The sequence below is a fragment of the Acipenser ruthenus genome, chromosome 5, assembly GCF_902713425.1.
Source record: "Acipenser ruthenus chromosome 5, fAciRut3.2 maternal haplotype, whole genome shotgun sequence".
NCBI lineage: Eukaryota > Metazoa > Chordata > Actinopteri > Acipenseriformes > Acipenseridae > Acipenser > Acipenser ruthenus.
Window position 1 is genome coordinate 80,799,084 of NC_081193.1, and position 19,201 is coordinate 80,818,284.

At 39.7% G+C, this 19,201-nt stretch overlaps 2 protein-coding genes across 6 annotated transcripts; one reads left to right on the forward strand and one right to left on the reverse strand.

Annotated features, from left to right (window-relative positions):
* Positions 1-3,418: 3,418 nt before the first annotated feature.
* Positions 3,419-7,745, forward strand: echdc1 (enoyl CoA hydratase domain containing 1). Of its 3 annotated transcripts, none has more exons than XM_034003785.2 (6): positions 3,419-3,494; positions 4,230-4,456; positions 4,795-4,937; positions 5,106-5,158; positions 5,744-5,824; positions 7,273-7,745. In XM_034003785.2, the coding sequence occupies exons 2-6, from the start codon at positions 4,231-4,233 to the stop codon at positions 7,691-7,693; spliced, it is 924 nt and encodes a 307-aa protein (XP_033859676.1). In that variant the 5' UTR covers positions 3,419-3,494; position 4,230; the 3' UTR covers positions 7,694-7,745. The 3 variants fall into 3 exon arrangements, with proteins under 3 accessions (XP_033859676.1, XP_033859677.1, XP_058880595.1); XM_034003786.2 differs by having other exon boundaries at positions 3,446-3,505; XM_059024612.1 differs by lacking the exon at positions 5,744-5,824 and having other exon boundaries at positions 3,446-3,505.
* Positions 7,746-11,226: 3,481 nt separating this feature from the next.
* Positions 11,227-14,892, reverse strand: LOC117402538 (E3 ubiquitin-protein ligase RNF146-B-like). 3 transcript variants are annotated; one of them, XM_034003778.3, is made up of 2 exons: positions 14,714-14,892; positions 11,227-13,143 (listed from the first exon to the last, which is right to left on the reverse strand). In XM_034003778.3, the coding sequence occupies exon 2, from the start codon at positions 13,140-13,142 to the stop codon at positions 12,042-12,044; it is 1,101 nt and encodes a 366-aa protein (XP_033859669.1). In that variant the 5' UTR covers position 13,143; positions 14,714-14,892; the 3' UTR covers positions 11,227-12,041. The 3 variants fall into 3 exon arrangements, with proteins under 3 accessions (XP_033859669.1, XP_033859668.1, XP_033859670.1); XM_034003777.3 differs by having other exon boundaries at positions 14,709-14,889; XM_034003779.3 differs by lacking the exon at positions 14,714-14,892 and adding an exon at positions 14,502-14,686.
* Between the last annotated feature and the right edge of the window lie 4,309 nt (positions 14,893-19,201).

Here is a 19,201-nt window from a genome sequence, read left to right on the forward strand (position 1 = left end):
ATTTAATCAATTTAACATATTCTGGTAATTGTATTAAGAGTGCTGAATATCCACCAGCAAAAAAACAGTAATAAATGATGAATAGAAATGCACTTCATAGGATAGGAAACAGAGAAGAAATGAAAAGCTGGGCAAATTCAGATGGTATAAAGCATTCTTTCAACAATATTTTAAGTGTGCTTCACTGTATTTAAACCACATTGCTGTGGCTACTTCTAAAAGTGATCATCCTTTAGTTCATTTTGTTTTTGAATCCAACTGACGTGAATATTTAGAGCAGTGTGTAACCCTGCTATTCCTGGCTTTACTCCCTTTCACAGCTACTTTCACGTCAAAGAGCTTTCTCGGCCCCTGGGGTTGCTACACATACGCAGCAAGGAAGATTTATGTGCGTTCATGTGGTTCCAATCCAGTCACATGCATTAGTCTTTCCTTCCACTCACTAGAGTGCGATCACAAAAGCAGTTTACTCAAGGGCTGTTGAAGGCTATTTTGGTTTCTTATAGTTTCACTTTCTGAGTCTGACTTGAACCAAATCATTCATTGTGTCTCAATGAACTCTCTATGATGTATGTTTATCCAAACTGTTGCATATTTTTAAAGACAACATTTGGAATCCCAATGAAAGTTAATTGTAGAGATAGTCCACTACTCATAATGATGGGTGATGCAAAAGTACATACTAATTAAATATATAACACTGCCACACCCACACGGACACAATGATATGTCTATCTTTGTGCGGATATTAGGAGTTTGGTTGGCAGGTGCTTCCACACCAAACCCTGCAAAACTTACTGATGTTCAAAGTCTAATAAGAGGACATAATCATTGAGGAATGATTATATACCCCTCCAGGACAAGTTAAACATCTTGCAGATTTGTGATGAAACCCAGTGTCATTATGGCTGCCCAATAGACAGTTTTAATGTAGATGCTTTACATTGTCCCTTGTTAATATCTACCTCTACAGCTATCTATCTATCTATCTATATAAATATATATATATATATATATATATATATATATATATATATATATATATATATATATATATATATATATATATATATATACACAGACACAGATATGCCATTTTACTGTGGTATATCATTCAATATCACATAACTAATGTCACATCACTAATGTCACATGATTTTAAAATTTGAAATCTATGTACAGTAAATACTCCTGACCTTGGCATCTTTACTTGTCATGTCAAATTAATGTAATTCATCTGCTAGTTTTGTGAGTGCATGCAACTCAATTAAGTCTTGAATCATCCACTCGGCTCAAAATATCGCTCAATCATAATCCTGCACCTGATAAATGATGATGCATTCAGAAACCATTAAAAAAGTAATTATTCACATTTAGTTTCATAGAAAATGACAAGATTCAACAATCATGCTGGTACTAGAAAGAAAGTGTGTGAAAGAAAATCTTCCCAGAATGGACTGTATTATTGACACCAAACATTATTCATTCATTATAAATTCCAATTAAGTAACCACCAGTTCATGATATGCTCCTGACTTCACATTGAAGAAAAAGGTTTATCCAGAAAGAAAGGCTAGGCCCTCATCCCTAAATTCCAAACAGTTTTCTTTATTTTGTTACACCCTATTGGTTACACAAACACTGTCTCCAGCAGATGATGTCTGGTTAACTCTACCATGCTTCTTAACACTCTAAAGCACTAGTGCAAACAATTGAGAAGAGGTGTAAAGTTTTTGGAGGGTCAGCAATTGCCCAAATGCAAGGCAAAATCCTTACATCACATTATAATGTTTGCACCCGCTTAGTATCCAGATCCCGCCCAATTCCATGCTCTTTTCTTCATTTGAATGCATTTCAATATAATTTAAATGGATTCATGATGGCAAAGTGCTAATTTGATAGCAGGTGCAGAACACTAAGTGAAAACCATTCTTTACATATGCCGCATTTTTAGTGGCTGCTAAAATCCCACTTTACGGTCCCTAAACATGGTTTGCGTGTGCAAAAAGCTGATTTTGGCTGCAATATGGGTGTCTTGCAGCTGCAAATGACTTTGCATGTATCCTTACATCAGCCCCAAAGAATACTAAAGCAGTGTTGACACTGCATAAGAGGATTGTATTCACGAACCAGCACCTTATTCATGAGTTTTACAGGAACAGCAATCAAGTATATTTAAAGAGTAAGGAGCTTCAAATAGCAGGCTGTTTGCAGTCATTCTGCAAGTTATGTATATTTTTTAATAGGTTTGCATTACAGTGCTTTGACTGTGTGTTCAGTTGCCTGCCACATACATCTTTAATGTAGTTTGCATTGTAACAGCCAGCTGAATTTTAATTATGAAGCAAAATATAATTGTGAAAAAGTAAAAAAAAAATTTTTACATTTAAATTGCTCTTCATAATTTCAAATTCAGATGTAATATTATAACAGATTAGAGCATTTTGCATTGGAGGGTGTCAATACTGGGACACAAATGTATGTACACTATTTTTTGTATTGAACAGTTACTGTGTGTGAGCTAGTTAAATACTTATGTTTATTACAAAGTCTAACTGACACAATAAGCAATGCAGAAGAGCTGCAGATATTAACCTACTAGGCTTCAAGTTGTTTAGTGGGCACCACTAAATACTGGCAGTATTCTAAGGGGTGGCAAATGTTTAAAGTAGTTGATAAGCTATTTGTCTCTGGTGAACTGCCTGTCATTAGTTTCACTGGACAGTCAAGACAAACACAGATTTGACAGAATTACTGGGATTTAAAAGGCTACTGCTCTGTTTTGACAAAACCCATGACTGTCACACACACACACTCAGTTCTCCAGAGCTGTTGTGGGGGGAAATCAGGGAGAAAAACAGGGATTATATCATATAACCATACTGATTTAGTTGACAACAGCATTATTATTATTATTATTATTATTATTATTATTATTATTATTATTATTATTATTATTATTACTTTCTGTCAGGAAAGTGAACTTTATCACTGCTTTACAATCAAAGTTAATGTTACATGTATTACTGTAAGAGTGATTTTATTTTCTGTGAACTGCGGGCTCCCTCTTGTGGTAAGAGTTTTGTGTTGCTGTTTGGTATAGTTTGGAATAGAACACTCCATCGATCTCGATAAATACTGTAGGCTACTCCAAAGTCAGCAGCGTGTCCACATTTCACAAAATAAATATTTTTAGACCAACGGATATTTAATTTCCTAGTCAGAATAATGCTGTAACAATTACTTAATGTATGGTAGGTTTCTTTCAAAACACTCTAATATATATTCTGATTTAGTAAATCAATTATCTTTATGTCGCAATTACTTACATTTTTAAACTGCATTTTGTGATACAATTTAATCTATATTGTTTATATACTAAAAAAAAAAAAAAAAAGTTCCCTTTCTTTTGCTTTGTCACTCATAGACTTGGTTTCCAGGGGGAGCGAGTTTAATGTTACTCCAGTCCTGTGCAGAAATAAAGGTTGCTGCAGGTTAGTGAAGGGTAATGTCCTAATCGAACTGTTAAAATATATTGTGTGAAATATATATATAGCTACCTGTTTTACTGAATAATTAAATACGTTTACTATTGGGTTGCATCTTTGCCAATTATTTTCCTGACGTAAAACGTTATTTCGTGAAAGTTCGCTTCATCTTGTCAATGTTTTTCAGCAAACAAAATTGTTAACAAATTAAAACTATTGACAGTGTAGGAAAAATATTGGGTAGCTTTGTTATTAATTTGTATCCCTTTAAAATCAAGACATCAACGTATCCGACCCCAGTAGTTTAATATACAGTGTAACCAATCTACAAGTACCACCCAGTAACATACAGTATCACAGCCCCTCCTCCCCCCCCAACATAAGGCGTTGCTCTACATATAGATTGAGGTGTTGATCAGACGGATCTGCTGTAGAATTATTGGAGTGACGTTTAGTTCCCATGTTTGTTTGTTTGTTTGTTTGTTTGTTTGTTTTTTAAATTACTTAAGTGTATTTTTTGCAATCTGAAATCAGGAGCGCATTTTATGTCATTAGTGACCTAACACATCAATACAAAATGTTCTGCTTAAAAATAATATTATACACTTTTCAAAAGGTTATATATATATATATATATATATATATATATATATATATATATATATATATATATATATATATATATGTATGTATGTATGTATGTATATATATGTATATACTGTACTTGTTTCTTTGTCACAGAATGGCACTGCACTTGCGGAAATGTTTCCTTCTTCCCATACGAAGCAGATTAGTATTGCCACAGCAGCGAATCAAGTCCGTTTACACCACTTGCGACGGGTTTAATGAGGAGGAGATCAGAGAGAAACTCCAGAGGTTCCCTGGGGGATCGGTTGACCTCAGTAAACAGACCAGTGGCATCGCTGTCCTCACTGTAAATAACCCAGGTCGCATGAACGCTTTCACAGGTACTGAGTTCTCATTGAAATGTTCACACTGCCTCATGTATGTTAGTCCTGTGAAATACATTTTTGATCTGTAGCGATAATTGGAGGCTTTGGGGTAACAAAACAAAACAAAACGAAACACATTTGTGCAATATAATCTTCAGGGTCTAGTAGTTTGGCAAAATCCATGACTTTGATGGGTGAAACTTTACCGCAAATTAAACTTTAGAGAAACATGAAACAGAATATATAGAATGTGTTTTAAAATGCACAGGGGGCTACTAAAATATCCTCAACATCTATTGACTGCAGCCTCCAGATGTATGGCACCTGGTTCTGTGTGTGCTTTGCTTTTACAGGCACCATGATGGGTGAGCTGAAGGACAGAGTGGATGAGCTTGAACAGTGGACCGATGGGAAGGGTCTTATTGTCCAGGGGGCTGCCAGTACCTTCTGCTCCGGGTCGGATTTAAATGCAGTCAGAGCGATTTCAAACCCTCAGGTAAAGGCTTCAAAACCAACTTTCATTTTATCAACCAATATCACGGTTAATTTCAAAAGAAACAGGTGTTTGTTTAAAATTACTTGAGAGGTTAGAATAAAGAGTGTTTGAGGTTGGGTTAACACACTTCAAAAAGCGGTATTGATGTTTGGTTTTGAAATATTTTAGGATGGAATGAAGATGTGCATGTTGATGCAAAACACACTAACCAGACTCCTGAGGTAAGATATAGCAACACCAGCACTATACTGTTGTACATGTGAAATGATTTCTGTCAGTCATAGATTTACAGCAGGACATTAATGTCTTTAACTGGTCAAATATTTGTAGCATACAGTAGATACATATGTTATTAAAATATATCATGTTATCTTTAATATTAAACATATATTATCAATTATTTAATTATACTTTTGTTGCAAAAAGGAAGACTAGTAATATGCACAGACAATGCAGAGTAATTGGCAGTTTAAATTTCTGAGAACTGGTAGATACTGATAAAGCAGATAATAGATTGTAAAGCTTTTCTAATTTTATATGTCAGAAATATCAACACCAATATACTCAGACATAACTTTATATTAAGACATCTGCGGAATGGACAGAAAATATTTGTCTGTATTGTTTATGTTTTTTTTTTTTTATTAAAAGGGTATTTTATCTTTAATATTAAAAAAGAGCAATGCTTTATTTGTACTGTTGTTTCATAAAGGAACTGTAGTAATATGCACATATTTAGTTTCAGTCGACAGGTGTATTTCCATACTGTCCTGGAATTGATCTTTGTCTCTGTGTCCCAAGTGCAGGCTGCCTCTGGTCAGTGTGGCTTTAGTGGAAGGTAAAGCATTAGGTGGAGGCGCAGAGCTCACTACAGCCTGTGATTTTCGGTAAGACTGGACACTTTCAGGCCCTGATGATAACCACCTGGGTCTGAAACTCGTTCTCAAGGAAAACACCAGTGTTCCAGTGATTATCCTCCCCTCACTTGTCCAAGCTGGTTCATTCAGGCCACAGAACTAGACTAAAAGGAGGAAGACTATAGTTGGAGGTCAAAGATCTTAATCCTTCCCCTTTTTTGCATTGGTGTCTATAGGTGTATATTTGTATTACTAGTACCTCCATATACTGTAACTACCGTCAGTTATATTTGCAGAACTAAACTTGTCTGTTGCCTTTAAAGTGAAGCTGGGTTGTAAGTGTAGAGTGAATATGAAGCCACTTGAATGTTTGAATGCTGCTCTTGTGAATCCTGATGGCACATGAATAGTTCAGCTGTTTATTGTGAAACCTTGTGATTTGAAAGCTGTTCAGCTACTGTATGACATGCCCTAAAAAAACAAATTCTTAAAGAAATGCATTTTAATTTAATATAATATATAGTCTACAACATGACAAATTCTGGGGCAAGAAGAAGCTGTTATTAAAAACTCTTATGATTTATGGATCCCTTGGAGGTTTACCTGGTAACAGCATGACAGCAAGTGTGCAGAGCGAGTCTTGCAGTCAGCGAGTGTGCAGGGTGAGCTTACAGTCAGCGGGTGTGCAGGGTGAGTCTTGCAGTCAGCGAGTGTGCAGGGCAAGTCTTGCAGTCAGCGAGTGTGCAGGGCGAGTCTTGCAGTCAGCGAGTGTACAGGGCGAGTCTTGCAGTCAGCGAGTGTACAGGGCGAGTCTTGCAGTCAGCGAGTGTGCAGGGCGAGTCTTGCAGTCAGCGAGTGTGCAGGGCGAGTCTTGCAGTCAGCGGGTGTGCAGGGCGAGCTTTACAGTCAGCGAGTGTACATGTGCCTCTGTGTGAAGTTGGGGATTCCACAGGGAGCGCTGCATTAGCTCTGCTGCTACCCCAGGATAGGGATGCAAAATCGTCAAGGATCTTCTCCTCATTGTGCTGTAGTGCTCTACTAACAAGTCGTGCATTCAAAGTAGGCATCTGCAGGGCTTGGCTTTTGCCCTTCAGGGGCTGGTAGCTCACTGACATCTACTGTAAAACTACTGGGTGGAAAGAGGCAGAGCTGTTGCGGGGAATGCTAAAATAGGGAGAAAAACAGGGATTTTATATATATATATACGTTATAGTGGGGAGCCATAGTTAAAAGACCGTGCTGTTTGTGTTCCGCCTTACAACGAGTATAAGAGGGCTACTGTAATGGCATTATGGAGCAAATGGGAGCCACGACCCTACCGTGTTATAACCGGTTCCGCACTATAATGAGGCGCATTATGGGTGAGCGCTGTGTGTATATATATATATATATATATATATATATATATATATATATATATATATATATATATATATATGTATATGTATATGTATAACTTAATAATTCCTTTTTTCTAGGTTGATGGCACCAGGAAGTGAGATTAGATTTGTTCACAAACACATGGGCTTAGTACCTGGCTGGGGAGGAGCAGCTAGGTTGGTCCGTATAGTTGGAAGTAAAAATGCACTACAGCTGCTGAGCACTGCACGGAGAGTGGACCCAGACTATGCAGTGAGCATAGGGTTAGCTGAAGAAATCCTGGCTTCCGATGTGAGCAGATCACTGGACCAAGCCCAGAAGTGGCTGAGTGACCACACCAAAGGTCCATCGTCAGTGATCAGAGCTTTGAAAAAGGTGGTGATATCTGGGAGAGAGCTACCCCTAGACGAGGCCCTGAGAATCGAGAAGCAAGTTTTTGGAACAGTGTGGGGTGGACCAGCCAACCTTGAGGCTTTGGCTCAAGGACTGAAACACAAGGGACACAACACTGATGATTAATAAAAGCTTGTTCCAAATTATCATTAATAAAGACTGTTTTCAAAATGGTGAAGCAGGCCCAGAGTACTTTACTGCTAAAGAGATAAAACTCTTATGAAACTAAAGGGTATATTTGTTCAACCAATACCCTGCTGTGATAAGCCACATCAGCCTTTATTGTCCGGGGAATCCTTAGTGCTGGGACTGAGCAACATTCGTTAATTACAATGAAATCATGTGACAATGTGACTTTTCAACTCTGAGCCCCATCTACTCTACATTTACATAGAGTAGGCTGAGCTGGCAGACAAGCTCAAAGCAGCAAAACAGAGGCCAGAACTACTCAGAATGGTTCTTCACTGTCTTTACAAATATACAAATATTTAAAATAAACTGCTGCATCCTTGTGTCTTTGCTGTAGGCCACATTTGCAGTTTGACCATTGGAATGAAGTTGAACTGCAGCACATGAAGTGATTAGGTACCAGGAAAAAGCAGAAACTTTTCATCTATATTGTGGTCCCTGATCTACTTGCAGTTCCACATTGAAGTATAAAACAATCAAAACAATCAAAAGATCTTCAACAGAAGACAAAGGGGGACCAGTGATAATATATCTAGTGCTAATAGAAAAAAAAAATCCTTGGTTAACCTTGAACGGTCCAGCCGTATCATGTCAATAAGGGGATAATAATTGACGACACCTTTCTCAAACAAGATTAAAATAATCTCAACATCTGCCCACGTTTAGTAGATTTGCATTTTTGTAAATGTGCTTCTTGACACAGCGATCATGATATAGCCTTAAGATTCACAGTATTAGCGGACTCCCGATTGGCGCATCTTGTAAAGGCACTCCAAGTGGAGTGCAGGATGTGCCCTATAGCCTGGAAGTTGCTGGTTCGAGTCCAGGCTATTCTATTGCAGACTGTAGACGGGAGCTCCCAAGGGGGCGGTGCACAATTGGCCGAGCGCCGCCCGGGATGTGGGGGCTTAGGTCGGCCAGGGTGTCCTCGGCTCACCGCGCACCAGCTACCCCTGTAGTCTGACAGGGCGCCTGCTGGATTGCCTGTAAGCTGCCCAGAGCTGTGTTGTCCTCCAATGCTGCACCTCTGAGGTGGCTGCACGGTGAGTCTGCAGTGTGGAAAAAAGAGGTCGGCTGACGGCACACGCTTCGGAGGACAGTGTGTTCATCTTCAAGATTCACAGTATTGGTATTAACTAAGTAACTTTGCAAAAAGGCAACTCTACTATAATTATTTAAATATTTTCAGTGCCTTATATATATATATATATATATATATATATATATATATATACACACACACAGTGCCTTGCAAAAGTATTCAGACCCCTGACCAATTCTCTCATATTACTGAATTACAAATGGTACATTGAAATTTCGTTCTGTTTGATATTTTATTTTAAAACACTGAAACTCAAAATCAATTATTGTAAGGTGACATTAATATGTCTGCGGACCCCTTAATATGTCTGCTGTGTTGAAAGCTCTGGGTCCTGTCTGATTAGGTATTAATGATTTGATACAATACTACACAGTTGCTAGTGAGCACTAGGAGGTTTATCATGTAGCATCACCTACAATATTGTGAACAGTACAGCATACGTTGAATTAGAATTATACTGTATAACAAAAACCCAGTTAACAAAAGTGTACTTAAAGATGATGCCATGCACAAATATTTGTGCGTCTTTGTTCTGAACAATTTATTTGCAAAAAAAAAAGTCCATCTTGTTATTAAAGAACAAAATCTTGAATTTCATTCAAGTTTACCACTGTCGCAGAGTTTAAGAACTGCGATTGAAGAGGGCCTGCTCTTTATCTGCCATTCCGGCAGCAAAGGTCAATCATTCCTTGGCGGTGTATCATGCATTAGTTCTGGAACAAACTAAAATGGCAATGACCGCAGTCCCTCTGGTACTGTACATGCCTGGAATTTACACTAAACATCTACTGCAAAATGCTTCCGTTTCAACAACTCTGACCTGTTAACCTGATTGTGCGTGACAGGCTACAAATTCATACATGGTTTTTGTTCCTATTATTATAATTATAAAAGCCACTGAATACAGTGGAATACCAGTTAATACTCTATATATTGTCTACAACAATTATTCAGGCAGTGCCACATTTCTTTCATATTGAATTTGAATGTTGCAAAGAAAAAGCTACTTAGTTGCATTTAATGTATATTCAAACAACCTGTGAATAAAATGCAAACGGTTTTTCTCCTACAATTCATTTTTAAACAAATATTTTATGCCAGATGCGCTCAAACAATTATTCTGGCAGTCTCAAAACAATTAATCAGGCAGAGGTATAATACAGAATACATTTCTTAGAAATATTTTTACCAGGTGTAAATTGACTATAAAAAGCAGTCATTGTAGAATAATATGTCATTTTGCCTCAAAATGGTGATAAGAGCAGAATACTCGGCATGCAAGTAGTAACTTTATACAATGAAGGTTACAAAGATTACTTGGATGGCACAACAAAATCGATTAATGTGATTTTCATTTACATAGATAAGATTTAGAGATATCTTTTATCATGCATAACCAATATAGTCACTTATAATAAAAAAAAAGTAACTCTAAAGATCAACAAAAATCAAATGACCAGCAAGACTGGTTTTACTAGTGATGCAATGGTACTCATCCTGTTGAAACAAACTTAAGATGTTTGTAGCAAACTAAATAATTCCATAAATCTTAACTGTTGTGCACTGCCATTCGCTATATAGGGTTCAAACTAACATGCGGTCATGATATCTGGTACTACATTAGGTTTTATGCTTGTTTGCTCTTTTCAGGAAGTCTGTGTCTTCAGAGTCAAACTGGCTGCAAATTCAATAAGGGAAGCAGCTGGTTGGTTAATACTAGGAAAAGAACAGATCTGCTATAGCATATACTTCTTTCAAAAACTGTATATTAGAGACCTATATAGAAAATATAAGTGCAGGACAGGTAAAAATGTGCCCCAAACAGTTTCAGAACCCAACTTGGACTACATTTTGCAACTAAGCACTGGATTTTTACATTTAATTTTTTGTTGCCCTACAATGTTTTTATCGAGAGCATTTTAAAATGAAGGTAACTTGAGCACGTACATCAAGTTGTAAAAAGAACGAACCAAAATATTTATATATAGGTTTATGCAGGATTGTCTAGTGAGATTACTCTCGTTTATAGGGTAATCCACTATAAAGGAAATGTGACAAAACATTTATAAATGACTGGGCATGAAAAGCTAGCAGGCAAAAAAGCTGCAGTCAATCTTGGCTAAAGTCTTGCATAAGCACTTAGTGTAGTGCCAACTTGGAGAGCAGTCAAGATACCATTTTCAGATAACCATCATGCTACATTATGTCCTGCTATCAGCGTCATTTCATGGGGTTTAAATAGTATGTGTGTTGTGTGCCTCTTTCATATGAATCTAAAACCCTTAGCACTTACATACAGCATACTAATATAGTCTTTTTGGGGAGAATTTCTGTATATTACAGCTTAAAGATACTAGAAAGCATGAAATTTGAGTTGATAAACTGACAAATACTTTATTTTTAACTTACAAATTTTGTAACAAAATATTACATTAAAGCAAATTACAGCAAAAATAAAAAGAATGGAAGGGAAGGGACATGTAACAATGAAATTTTAAGAAATGCAAAAATTACACAAAGATTTCAAAGACATCCCCTTATGTTTCAGGTATGCAGGCTATACAGACTACACCTAATGTTATCACTTAGCACACAGCACTTTGCTGATTACACATAAACTGAGTTTACGACGCCATCAATGAAAGTTAACCAAACCTTTCTCTTTTTTTGCCATTAGTGTTTAGTATTCTCTCTTACAATGACACATGCACAAGTAATGATACAGACAAGCATAATACAATGAAATATTAATTTAACATCCAAAGACCATGCTTTGTTAATGAAATACACCAATTAGACTTCAGAATATTAATCTGGGCTGGGTGGGGGGCATTAAAAGATTTATTTTAGAAAGAAACACATAGCCAGATGGCTGAAAGAAACTAACTCTCCACATAACTGCGTATGTTGTCTGGCTACAACAAGCTAGGTCATTAATTAAAAGTATGGTCTTCTGTAAGAAGCCTCCAAAAGTTTGCTTTTTATTTATTTATTTATTTATTTATTTATTTATTTATTTAAATTAAGGGAGTGCCCTTCACATTTCCCAAAAAAATGTTATTAGAAACATTCCAGTTCGAGAGCAATATTGGCCGAGAATCACAGCAACTGTTCCAGTACGTTTCTTCCTTCTTTCTTTCTTTCTTTTTTTTTTTTTTTTTTTTTTAAGTAATTGACAAGAGTTTAAACGTCAGTTACAGTGCACTGTCCATCAGGCCTCCTAGATCTGACACTGCTGCTGCCAGGCTCACCCCCCGGATATGGTCTATCAGCATGGCTCTCCCTAGGCCTATCATGATGAAGCAGTCTTTGTCTAGTGTGCAAAACATATTGAGCCTGATCACCAGTCACTTCATCTACCACCTCCTCCTCCTCCTCCTCCTCCTCCTCCTGCTCAACTTCCCCCTCTTCCTCCTCTACCTCACTGCTGGTTTCTGACTCTGACTCATCAACTGACGTGTTTGGAGCAGAAGAGCCACGAGACCGAGCTCCTTCTTCTTCTACCTCCTCTCCCTCCCCATTGTGCCCTCTGTCGGTCGCACTTTGACTACCGATCTGTAATTGGGCTAAGGAGTTTTCCAAGCTGCTACTGGCATCGGGGGAAGGTGTTGAAGGACTCGTCAGCTGGCCCCCTAGAGACGTTGGTTGTCTTGCGGAAGTGGCCCCCTGTACCGCTGTGGTATCGGCCCCATCTGCTGAATTTTCACGAGCCACTGTTACAGGGTTGGAGTCCGTGTCCAACCGAAGTCCTGCTACACCTTTCTTGGGAATATCTACAATGTCTCGTTTAATTTTCCTCCGCCGACCGTGTTCATTCCTTCTGTACTGAACCATGTTCTCCAGGTCTGCCACATACAGAAATCCTGCAATGAGCATCTCTGTAGTCTTTTTACCCTTTGAAAAAGCGTCTTCCAGCTCTCTACTAGTGCGCTCGTCATACTGCCACCAGCCATTCCTGCCTTCGTAGTACCATGCGTTCTCCCCGTTGCCTCTGCCAGCAGCTTTCAGGTCCTCTGGGGACAGCAGCGTGGGCTTGTCAAGAAAGTCTTCTGGGATTTCTTGCCTACACAGGGCACACCGTTTGCTTTGCCACGAAGCTCCTTTCACGCAGAGATAGCAAAAGATGTGTCTACAAGGCAGTCTGACGGGGTGAACACATGTTTGTAAGCATATGGCACATTCTGGCACGGTCAGAGCAGGCGTTGTGCTTGAACAGGCCTCATTTACCTTCCGATTAGTGGGAAGCATGTTTACTGTATGGTTGATTTCACCACAGCCAGCCATCCTATAGATGCAGAATAAAGAGAGGAAAAAATAAATAATGAAATATGCAATCTCCAAAAACAGACAAAATACTAGATATAAACAGCCATATTACTAGCAGAGTAACTTCTCACTCACAAATACACAATATATGAAAAGTTGTAAATTTGAATAGATTGCAGCAGGCAATAATATGCCATGGAAAGAGTTATTAATATTTGAAAAAAAAACCTCTCCTGATAATTAAAAATGTGTTAATGATCAGCATACATAAAAAATAAAACTGCAAGTAGCTTCAGACATTTGACGCTATTCATCAAATAAATCTGCAATTTCAGATATACACGTAGGTTTGAAAGCCACTTAACCAATTAAAAAATATGTTGAAGCAAAGTATGCGCTCTAATAAATCCTAGCAGGTAGCAACAGTAGACTGTGACAGAGGACTGTCACCTCACACCTCAGGGTGTGTTAAGTATGTGATCATCATTTGTTACTGCAAGACTTGCATCACTCCCAGAACAAGGTAGCAAATCTGCTGGCATTGGAAAACTTTGTGGTGAATGGCAATACTGCATATACTTAATACTGATTATATATATATAAAGAAAAAAACAAAAAAGAGAAAAGGATATTTCAGGTACTAAAAAAGGTAGAATGATTGATTACAAATCTATATATATATATATATATATATATATATATATATACACACACACATACATATACATATACACACAAACGTAATACTGGTTTATATATATATATATATATATATATATATATATATATATATATATATATATATATATATATATATATTGAAACGGGTCATTGGGCTCAGTAATGTAGGACCAATCACATTACACTGGTCAGACATCTTCTGTTACTTTATTCCAATTAAAGCAAAACTGACCTTGCCTGGTGCCAAGTTGTGTTACATGTACAATAATACAGTGAAAAACCGGAATGAATGTCATTATCACCATGTTCTAAACAACAACAAACGCGCTATCCCGTCTAAAATAAAAAAGGCAACAGTAGTACTGCCACGGGTTGAAAATCCACTTCCTTAGTAAACCACGAAAGCTACGCATTGAACATCACATATTTATTATCTGTCAAGCTACTGTGGCTTTCTGGGCTGCTCAGCATCAGACAGTTTGTTGTTATATTATACAGGCGACGACAGACGATGACTTGTATACTGCTGTCCAGTAAAGACAAACATAATGGAGGCCCGATTTGTTTTAGAAATTCTATCAACAAACCGGGTAACTTTGTCCTGGGATATGAGAGAGCAAAGCGTTACTGTAATAAATAAATAAATAAACAAATAACACAAATAACCGCCCTTTGCAAAATAATAACAACAATAACCTGTGTTGTCTGAAATTATACAGATGACAGCCCCTGTGCCAAGGTGTCTGCCTTCCTCGACTGCAGCCCTCCCCGCAAAAGACCTTTTTACTTTTCTGAACGTGGCCTGCTCCTTAAATCCGACTACAAAACGTTCTGCTTCACACAGACAGTCTGCAATAAACTGAACGTAATTACCAACCTAAATGGATTTATTAAATCACTCACCAGACCTCTTTTTCTGCTCCTTCACAAAACAGCGGCGACAGGAAATTTACGCCTCGACCGCAGCGTCGTGACGTTGACTGCGTGTTCTTCCTACGTCAAGGCGTTCTGCAATGTCATCGTGTTGTTTCTGTGGAAAAATGCTAATACTGTATAGTGCTGATGTTTGGGAGAAACAAGCTTGTGGAGCTTGTTGTGTTTGTTACTAAACCGTTAGATGCCAAGGTCAGAATCAGAGGGAGAAAGGTCAGGGCGATTGCTGATAGTGCTAAAACAGCCTTTTTAATTACGACACCAAAGTGCAAGTTAAAATATTTCACTACAAAATAAGACGACTCCAGCCAAAATTGCTGACTTTCTGAACCATTTCTTGATCCTTCTGGCTGGATTTAAATTTGAATAACGTATAATTTCTCTTTTATTACATTTTACACATAACATTTGTAAATTAACAAACAAACAGACAAAAAATCATGAACAAAAAGTTGGCCCCAAATATCAGTCTCGCATTAGTACTGTATATTTCATGATTATATTCGTATTGAAACAAGACATTTAAAGTAATAAAAAGAATGATGGCAAATCCAGATAAGTTCAGGCCCTCTGTCGGTCTCAATTAACCCTGTTAAATACAGGCTATTAATCGTTATTTAAATAGCCATCCTCTCACTTAATATTATTTTTTTCTTTTTCTTTTTTTTTTTTAAGCAGCTCGGGTGTATAATTTGTGGCTAATTAGTTTAACTTGCCATATTGTTTTACATATGTATTGCTACTTTATTATTATTATTATTATTATTATTATTATTATTATTATTATTATTATTATTATTATTATTATTATTATTATTATTATGATTATTATTAACACTTCCGGGTATTTAGGAACGCTTTGTTGCATTCCTAAACTAAACAGTAAAATTTAAAATGAACGATTCTGCATATCGGCCTGCAGCGTCAGAATCTAAAAAGAATATTACAAAATCATAAATACAAGTTTTTATTAAATACGCTGCATTACTTTGTATTAATAGGTTGTAGTTACGTTGTCATAATTTCTGCGTTTTATTTGTTATACAATAATACATAAATATGTGTGTGTGTGTGTGTGTATTAACAATTACCGTTTTGAAGGCGGATTGCGGTATCGGTATCTACATTTATAGGAGAGCAGTGTGGAGTAGTGGTTAGGACACTGGACTCTTGACCGGAGGGTTATGGGTTCAATCCCAGGTAGGGGACACTGCTGCTGTGCCCTTGAGCAAGGTACTTTACCTAGATTGCTCCATTAAAAACCCAACTGTATAAATGGGTAATTAATAATGTCCTGGATAAGGGTGTCTGCTAAAAATAAATTTAAATCCCATTTATAATTTTTATGTAGCAGCTTGATCGCGGGTGTGGGTGTTGCCATCTTTCTGTTGAGCAGTTCACCAGCTCTGAGAGTCCATGAGTTTGTTGAGTCAGCGTTGAGCCAATGCTGCGCGTCACTAGCTCTCAAAGGTGAGTTTAGGAACGATTTTGAGAGTTGTTGCTTCTCAGCGTTGAATTTAGGAACGCAACTATAAGGGGGCAGGCTGGAGGCGCTGCAGCGCCATTCAGGGTTGTTGTTGTTGTTGTTGTTCTGGTGCTGGTTGCCATGGTTGCTGTGTTCCTGTATGTGAATCCTTTGTTGCTGTCTGAGCTGTAGGCTCTGGTCTGGGTGCTGAGAGAGCGTCCAGAGAAATAAATAGACAAAGAATTTGATCTGCTACAACCCCGACCCATCCCAGACCCGGTGGGATAGCAGACTGGAGGGCCTTCTTGGTGACTGTGAGGACCAAGGCTGGGGAGTTCTTGCACAAGGTGGCACGCTGCCCCTTTCAGGAGGGAGAGGAGGTACTGCCTGCCCGGAAACGAAAGCGGCGGATTGGCGGCCGTCCCCGGAGGCAAGCAAGGGAGCCAGTGTCGGAGAGGGAGGTACTGTCTGCACGAGTGCCGGAGAGAGAGGTACTGCTGCCGCTGGAACACCCTGCACCCCTTCCCGCTACACGGGGGAAGAATGGCAGGGACGTCTATCTGAGCAGATGGGACGGCTCGAAAAAGTGCTTTGCCTGTGGACAGTGTGGCCACTACATAGTGCACTGCCCCCACCTGACGGAGAAGCAACGGCTGAAAATCCTTGACAAGTGGTTAGCCATGATTGCAAGATTAGGAGAGCCGCCACCAATACCAGCGCCAGAGGGCCCCGCACCACTGCCTGCAACAGGCATGAGTCAGGAACGGAGCTACAACTGAGAGCTGGAGCACTGACTGCCGCCAGTACACCTCCCTGTCCCCCTGGAAGCACCGGCCCTTTCAAGGCCTGCTGCAAAAGGTGTGAACCGGGAGATGAGTACCAGTGGAGAGCGGGAGCAGCGACGGCCGCCAGTACAACCCCCAGAGAGGGAGGTGCTGTCTGCCCGACTGCCAGAGAGAGAGGAACCGCAGCTACAAGTGTCAGCCCTTTCAAGGGCTCCTGTAAAGGGCGCGAGCCAAGAGCAGGGCGCCAGTGTAGCACTGCCGCCACCCCCCAAACCCCGGGAAGCGCCACCACCACCACAGCCCGTAGGGCCAGCACCGCCGCAAACACCGGAGTTCCCCCCGTCAGCCATGCCGTTGCCAGTACCACCACCGCCTGGTTGCCCACTGCCAGCATCGCCACTGCTGGACAGCTGTGCCATCGACAGCATTTTCACCGCCGAACTGTCCATTCCGCCACCACTGCCAGCATCGCCACTGCTGGAGTGCACCACGCTACCAACAGCATTTTCACAACTGGAGTGGCCTGCACTACTGCCCGTACCGGCACCACTGCCAGCTTTGCTGCTATTGGAGAGCCCCGCACCATTGTCAGCGTTGCCACCCTCTGTAAGGGCACCCCCTGACAGAAGACCCAGGATCACCCTGGCAGAAGGAAGAGAGGAGACTGCCTCTCTCACAGCACCGCCCGCCATACCACCCACCCACCACAATCCGGAGGGGAAAAACCGGACACGAAGGAAGTGGGGTTGTGCGGCCATGTGCTGCTTTGTGCTCCCCCCCTCTCGTTTTGCCAACAGCACAGCCTTCCGCCACCAGTTTGGGACCTGCAAGAGACTCTCCCCAAGGCGAGGTGCAGGCGCAATACCACCAGCTGCCCGCTCGATACAGGGACCTTGTGTCCTCCACCGCCCTGCCCAGTTGCTGTTTCGAAGCGCCTTGACTGTATGCCACCACCGCTGTTGTGGACTGACAGCGGCAACATGGAAAACCTGGACAGGATTGCAGTGACGCAGGCGGGGCTGGCGTCACTCCAACTGTGGAGCTGGACTCATAGGCATTGCACCCTGCAGACATTTTCGGGACAAAAAGAGACTAAGGTGGGGTCAATGTAGCTATCTGTGCATTTGTGTTTATGTACCATTTTGTGTTTGCATACTGTGTGTTATTCCCTCCCCACTGTATTCCGCCATTGCTTATTTACCTTTTTATGTGTGTCCCATACCATGTAACCCGCTAGTTCTTTGTCTGCCCTGGTAGGTTTCCATTGGTTGTTATCTGTGCACCCTCATTGGTTGTTGTCTGTGCCCATTGGTCCTGGTGTCGGCCAATGGGATGTGTCCTAAGCCTGGTAACCCTTTGCATAAAGGGGCGGGCTGGAGGCACTGCAGTACCATTCTGTGTTGTTGTTGTTGTTGTTCTTGTTGGTGCTGAGAGAGCGTCCAGGGAAATAAATAAAGACAAGGGGTTTGAACAAGGAACCAGCGTCTCTCTGTTTTCTGCCACCTGCGAATGCTACAATAATAATACATAATTAATTCTGTAGATCGGCATTAAAAAGACATTTTTCTTTCTTATTTTTTTTACTCACTGCCTCGGTTGGCTCTATTTATTGACGTTGTGTTTGATGAGGACATGCCTGATACCTAATGCCTGATGCCTGACCCAGGAAGTAGGGATACCTGAGGATGTCCTAAAATGGACACCGTAGATGTGGTTTAACCTGGTGGATTCGGGTGCTTGCAACCTCTCGCTGCTATGTCGAGTGTCTGGGCTAAATCCCACCAGAACTGAACAGCTACAAAATTACCATATTGCACATAATTGTAGATTATTATTATTATTTATTTCTTAGTAGACGCCCTTATCCAGGGCGACTTACAATTGTTACAAGATATCACATTATTTTTTTTTTAAAAATACAATTACATTATTTTTTACACATTATTTTTACATACAATTACCCATTTATACAGTTGGGTTTTTACTGGAGCAATCAAGGTAAAGTACCTTGCTCAAGGGTACAGCAGCAGTGTCCCCCACCTGGGATTGAACCCATGACCCTCTGGTCAAGAGTCCCGAGCCATAACCACTATTCCACACTGCTGCCCTAAATGAAAACACATGGCGCACTGAGGAATAAGCAGGCACATTTGTGTTAATCACTATAAAAATAATGTTTACCCTAGTACCTTTTTTTATTTTTTATTTTTTTC

What these genes read in the sequence shown, in the direction of transcription:
- LOC117402538 (XM_034003778.3), bottom strand. Translation starts at nt 13,142, where the DNA reads ATGGCTGGCTGTGGTGAAATCAACCATACAGTAAACATGCTTCCCACT.
- echdc1 (XM_034003785.2), top strand. Translation starts at nt 4,231, where the DNA reads ATGGCACTGCACTTGCGGAAATGTTTCCTTCTTCCCATACGAAGCAGA. An exon ending in TCGCATGAACGCTTTCACAG is followed by an intron (nt 4,457 to 4,794) that starts GTACTGAGTTCT and finishes TTGCTTTTACAG; the next exon opens with GCACCATGATGGGTGAGCTG. An exon ending in ACTACAGCCTGTGATTTTCG is followed by an intron (nt 5,825 to 7,272) that starts GTAAGACTGGAC and finishes CCTTTTTTCTAG; the next exon opens with GTTGATGGCACCAGGAAGTG.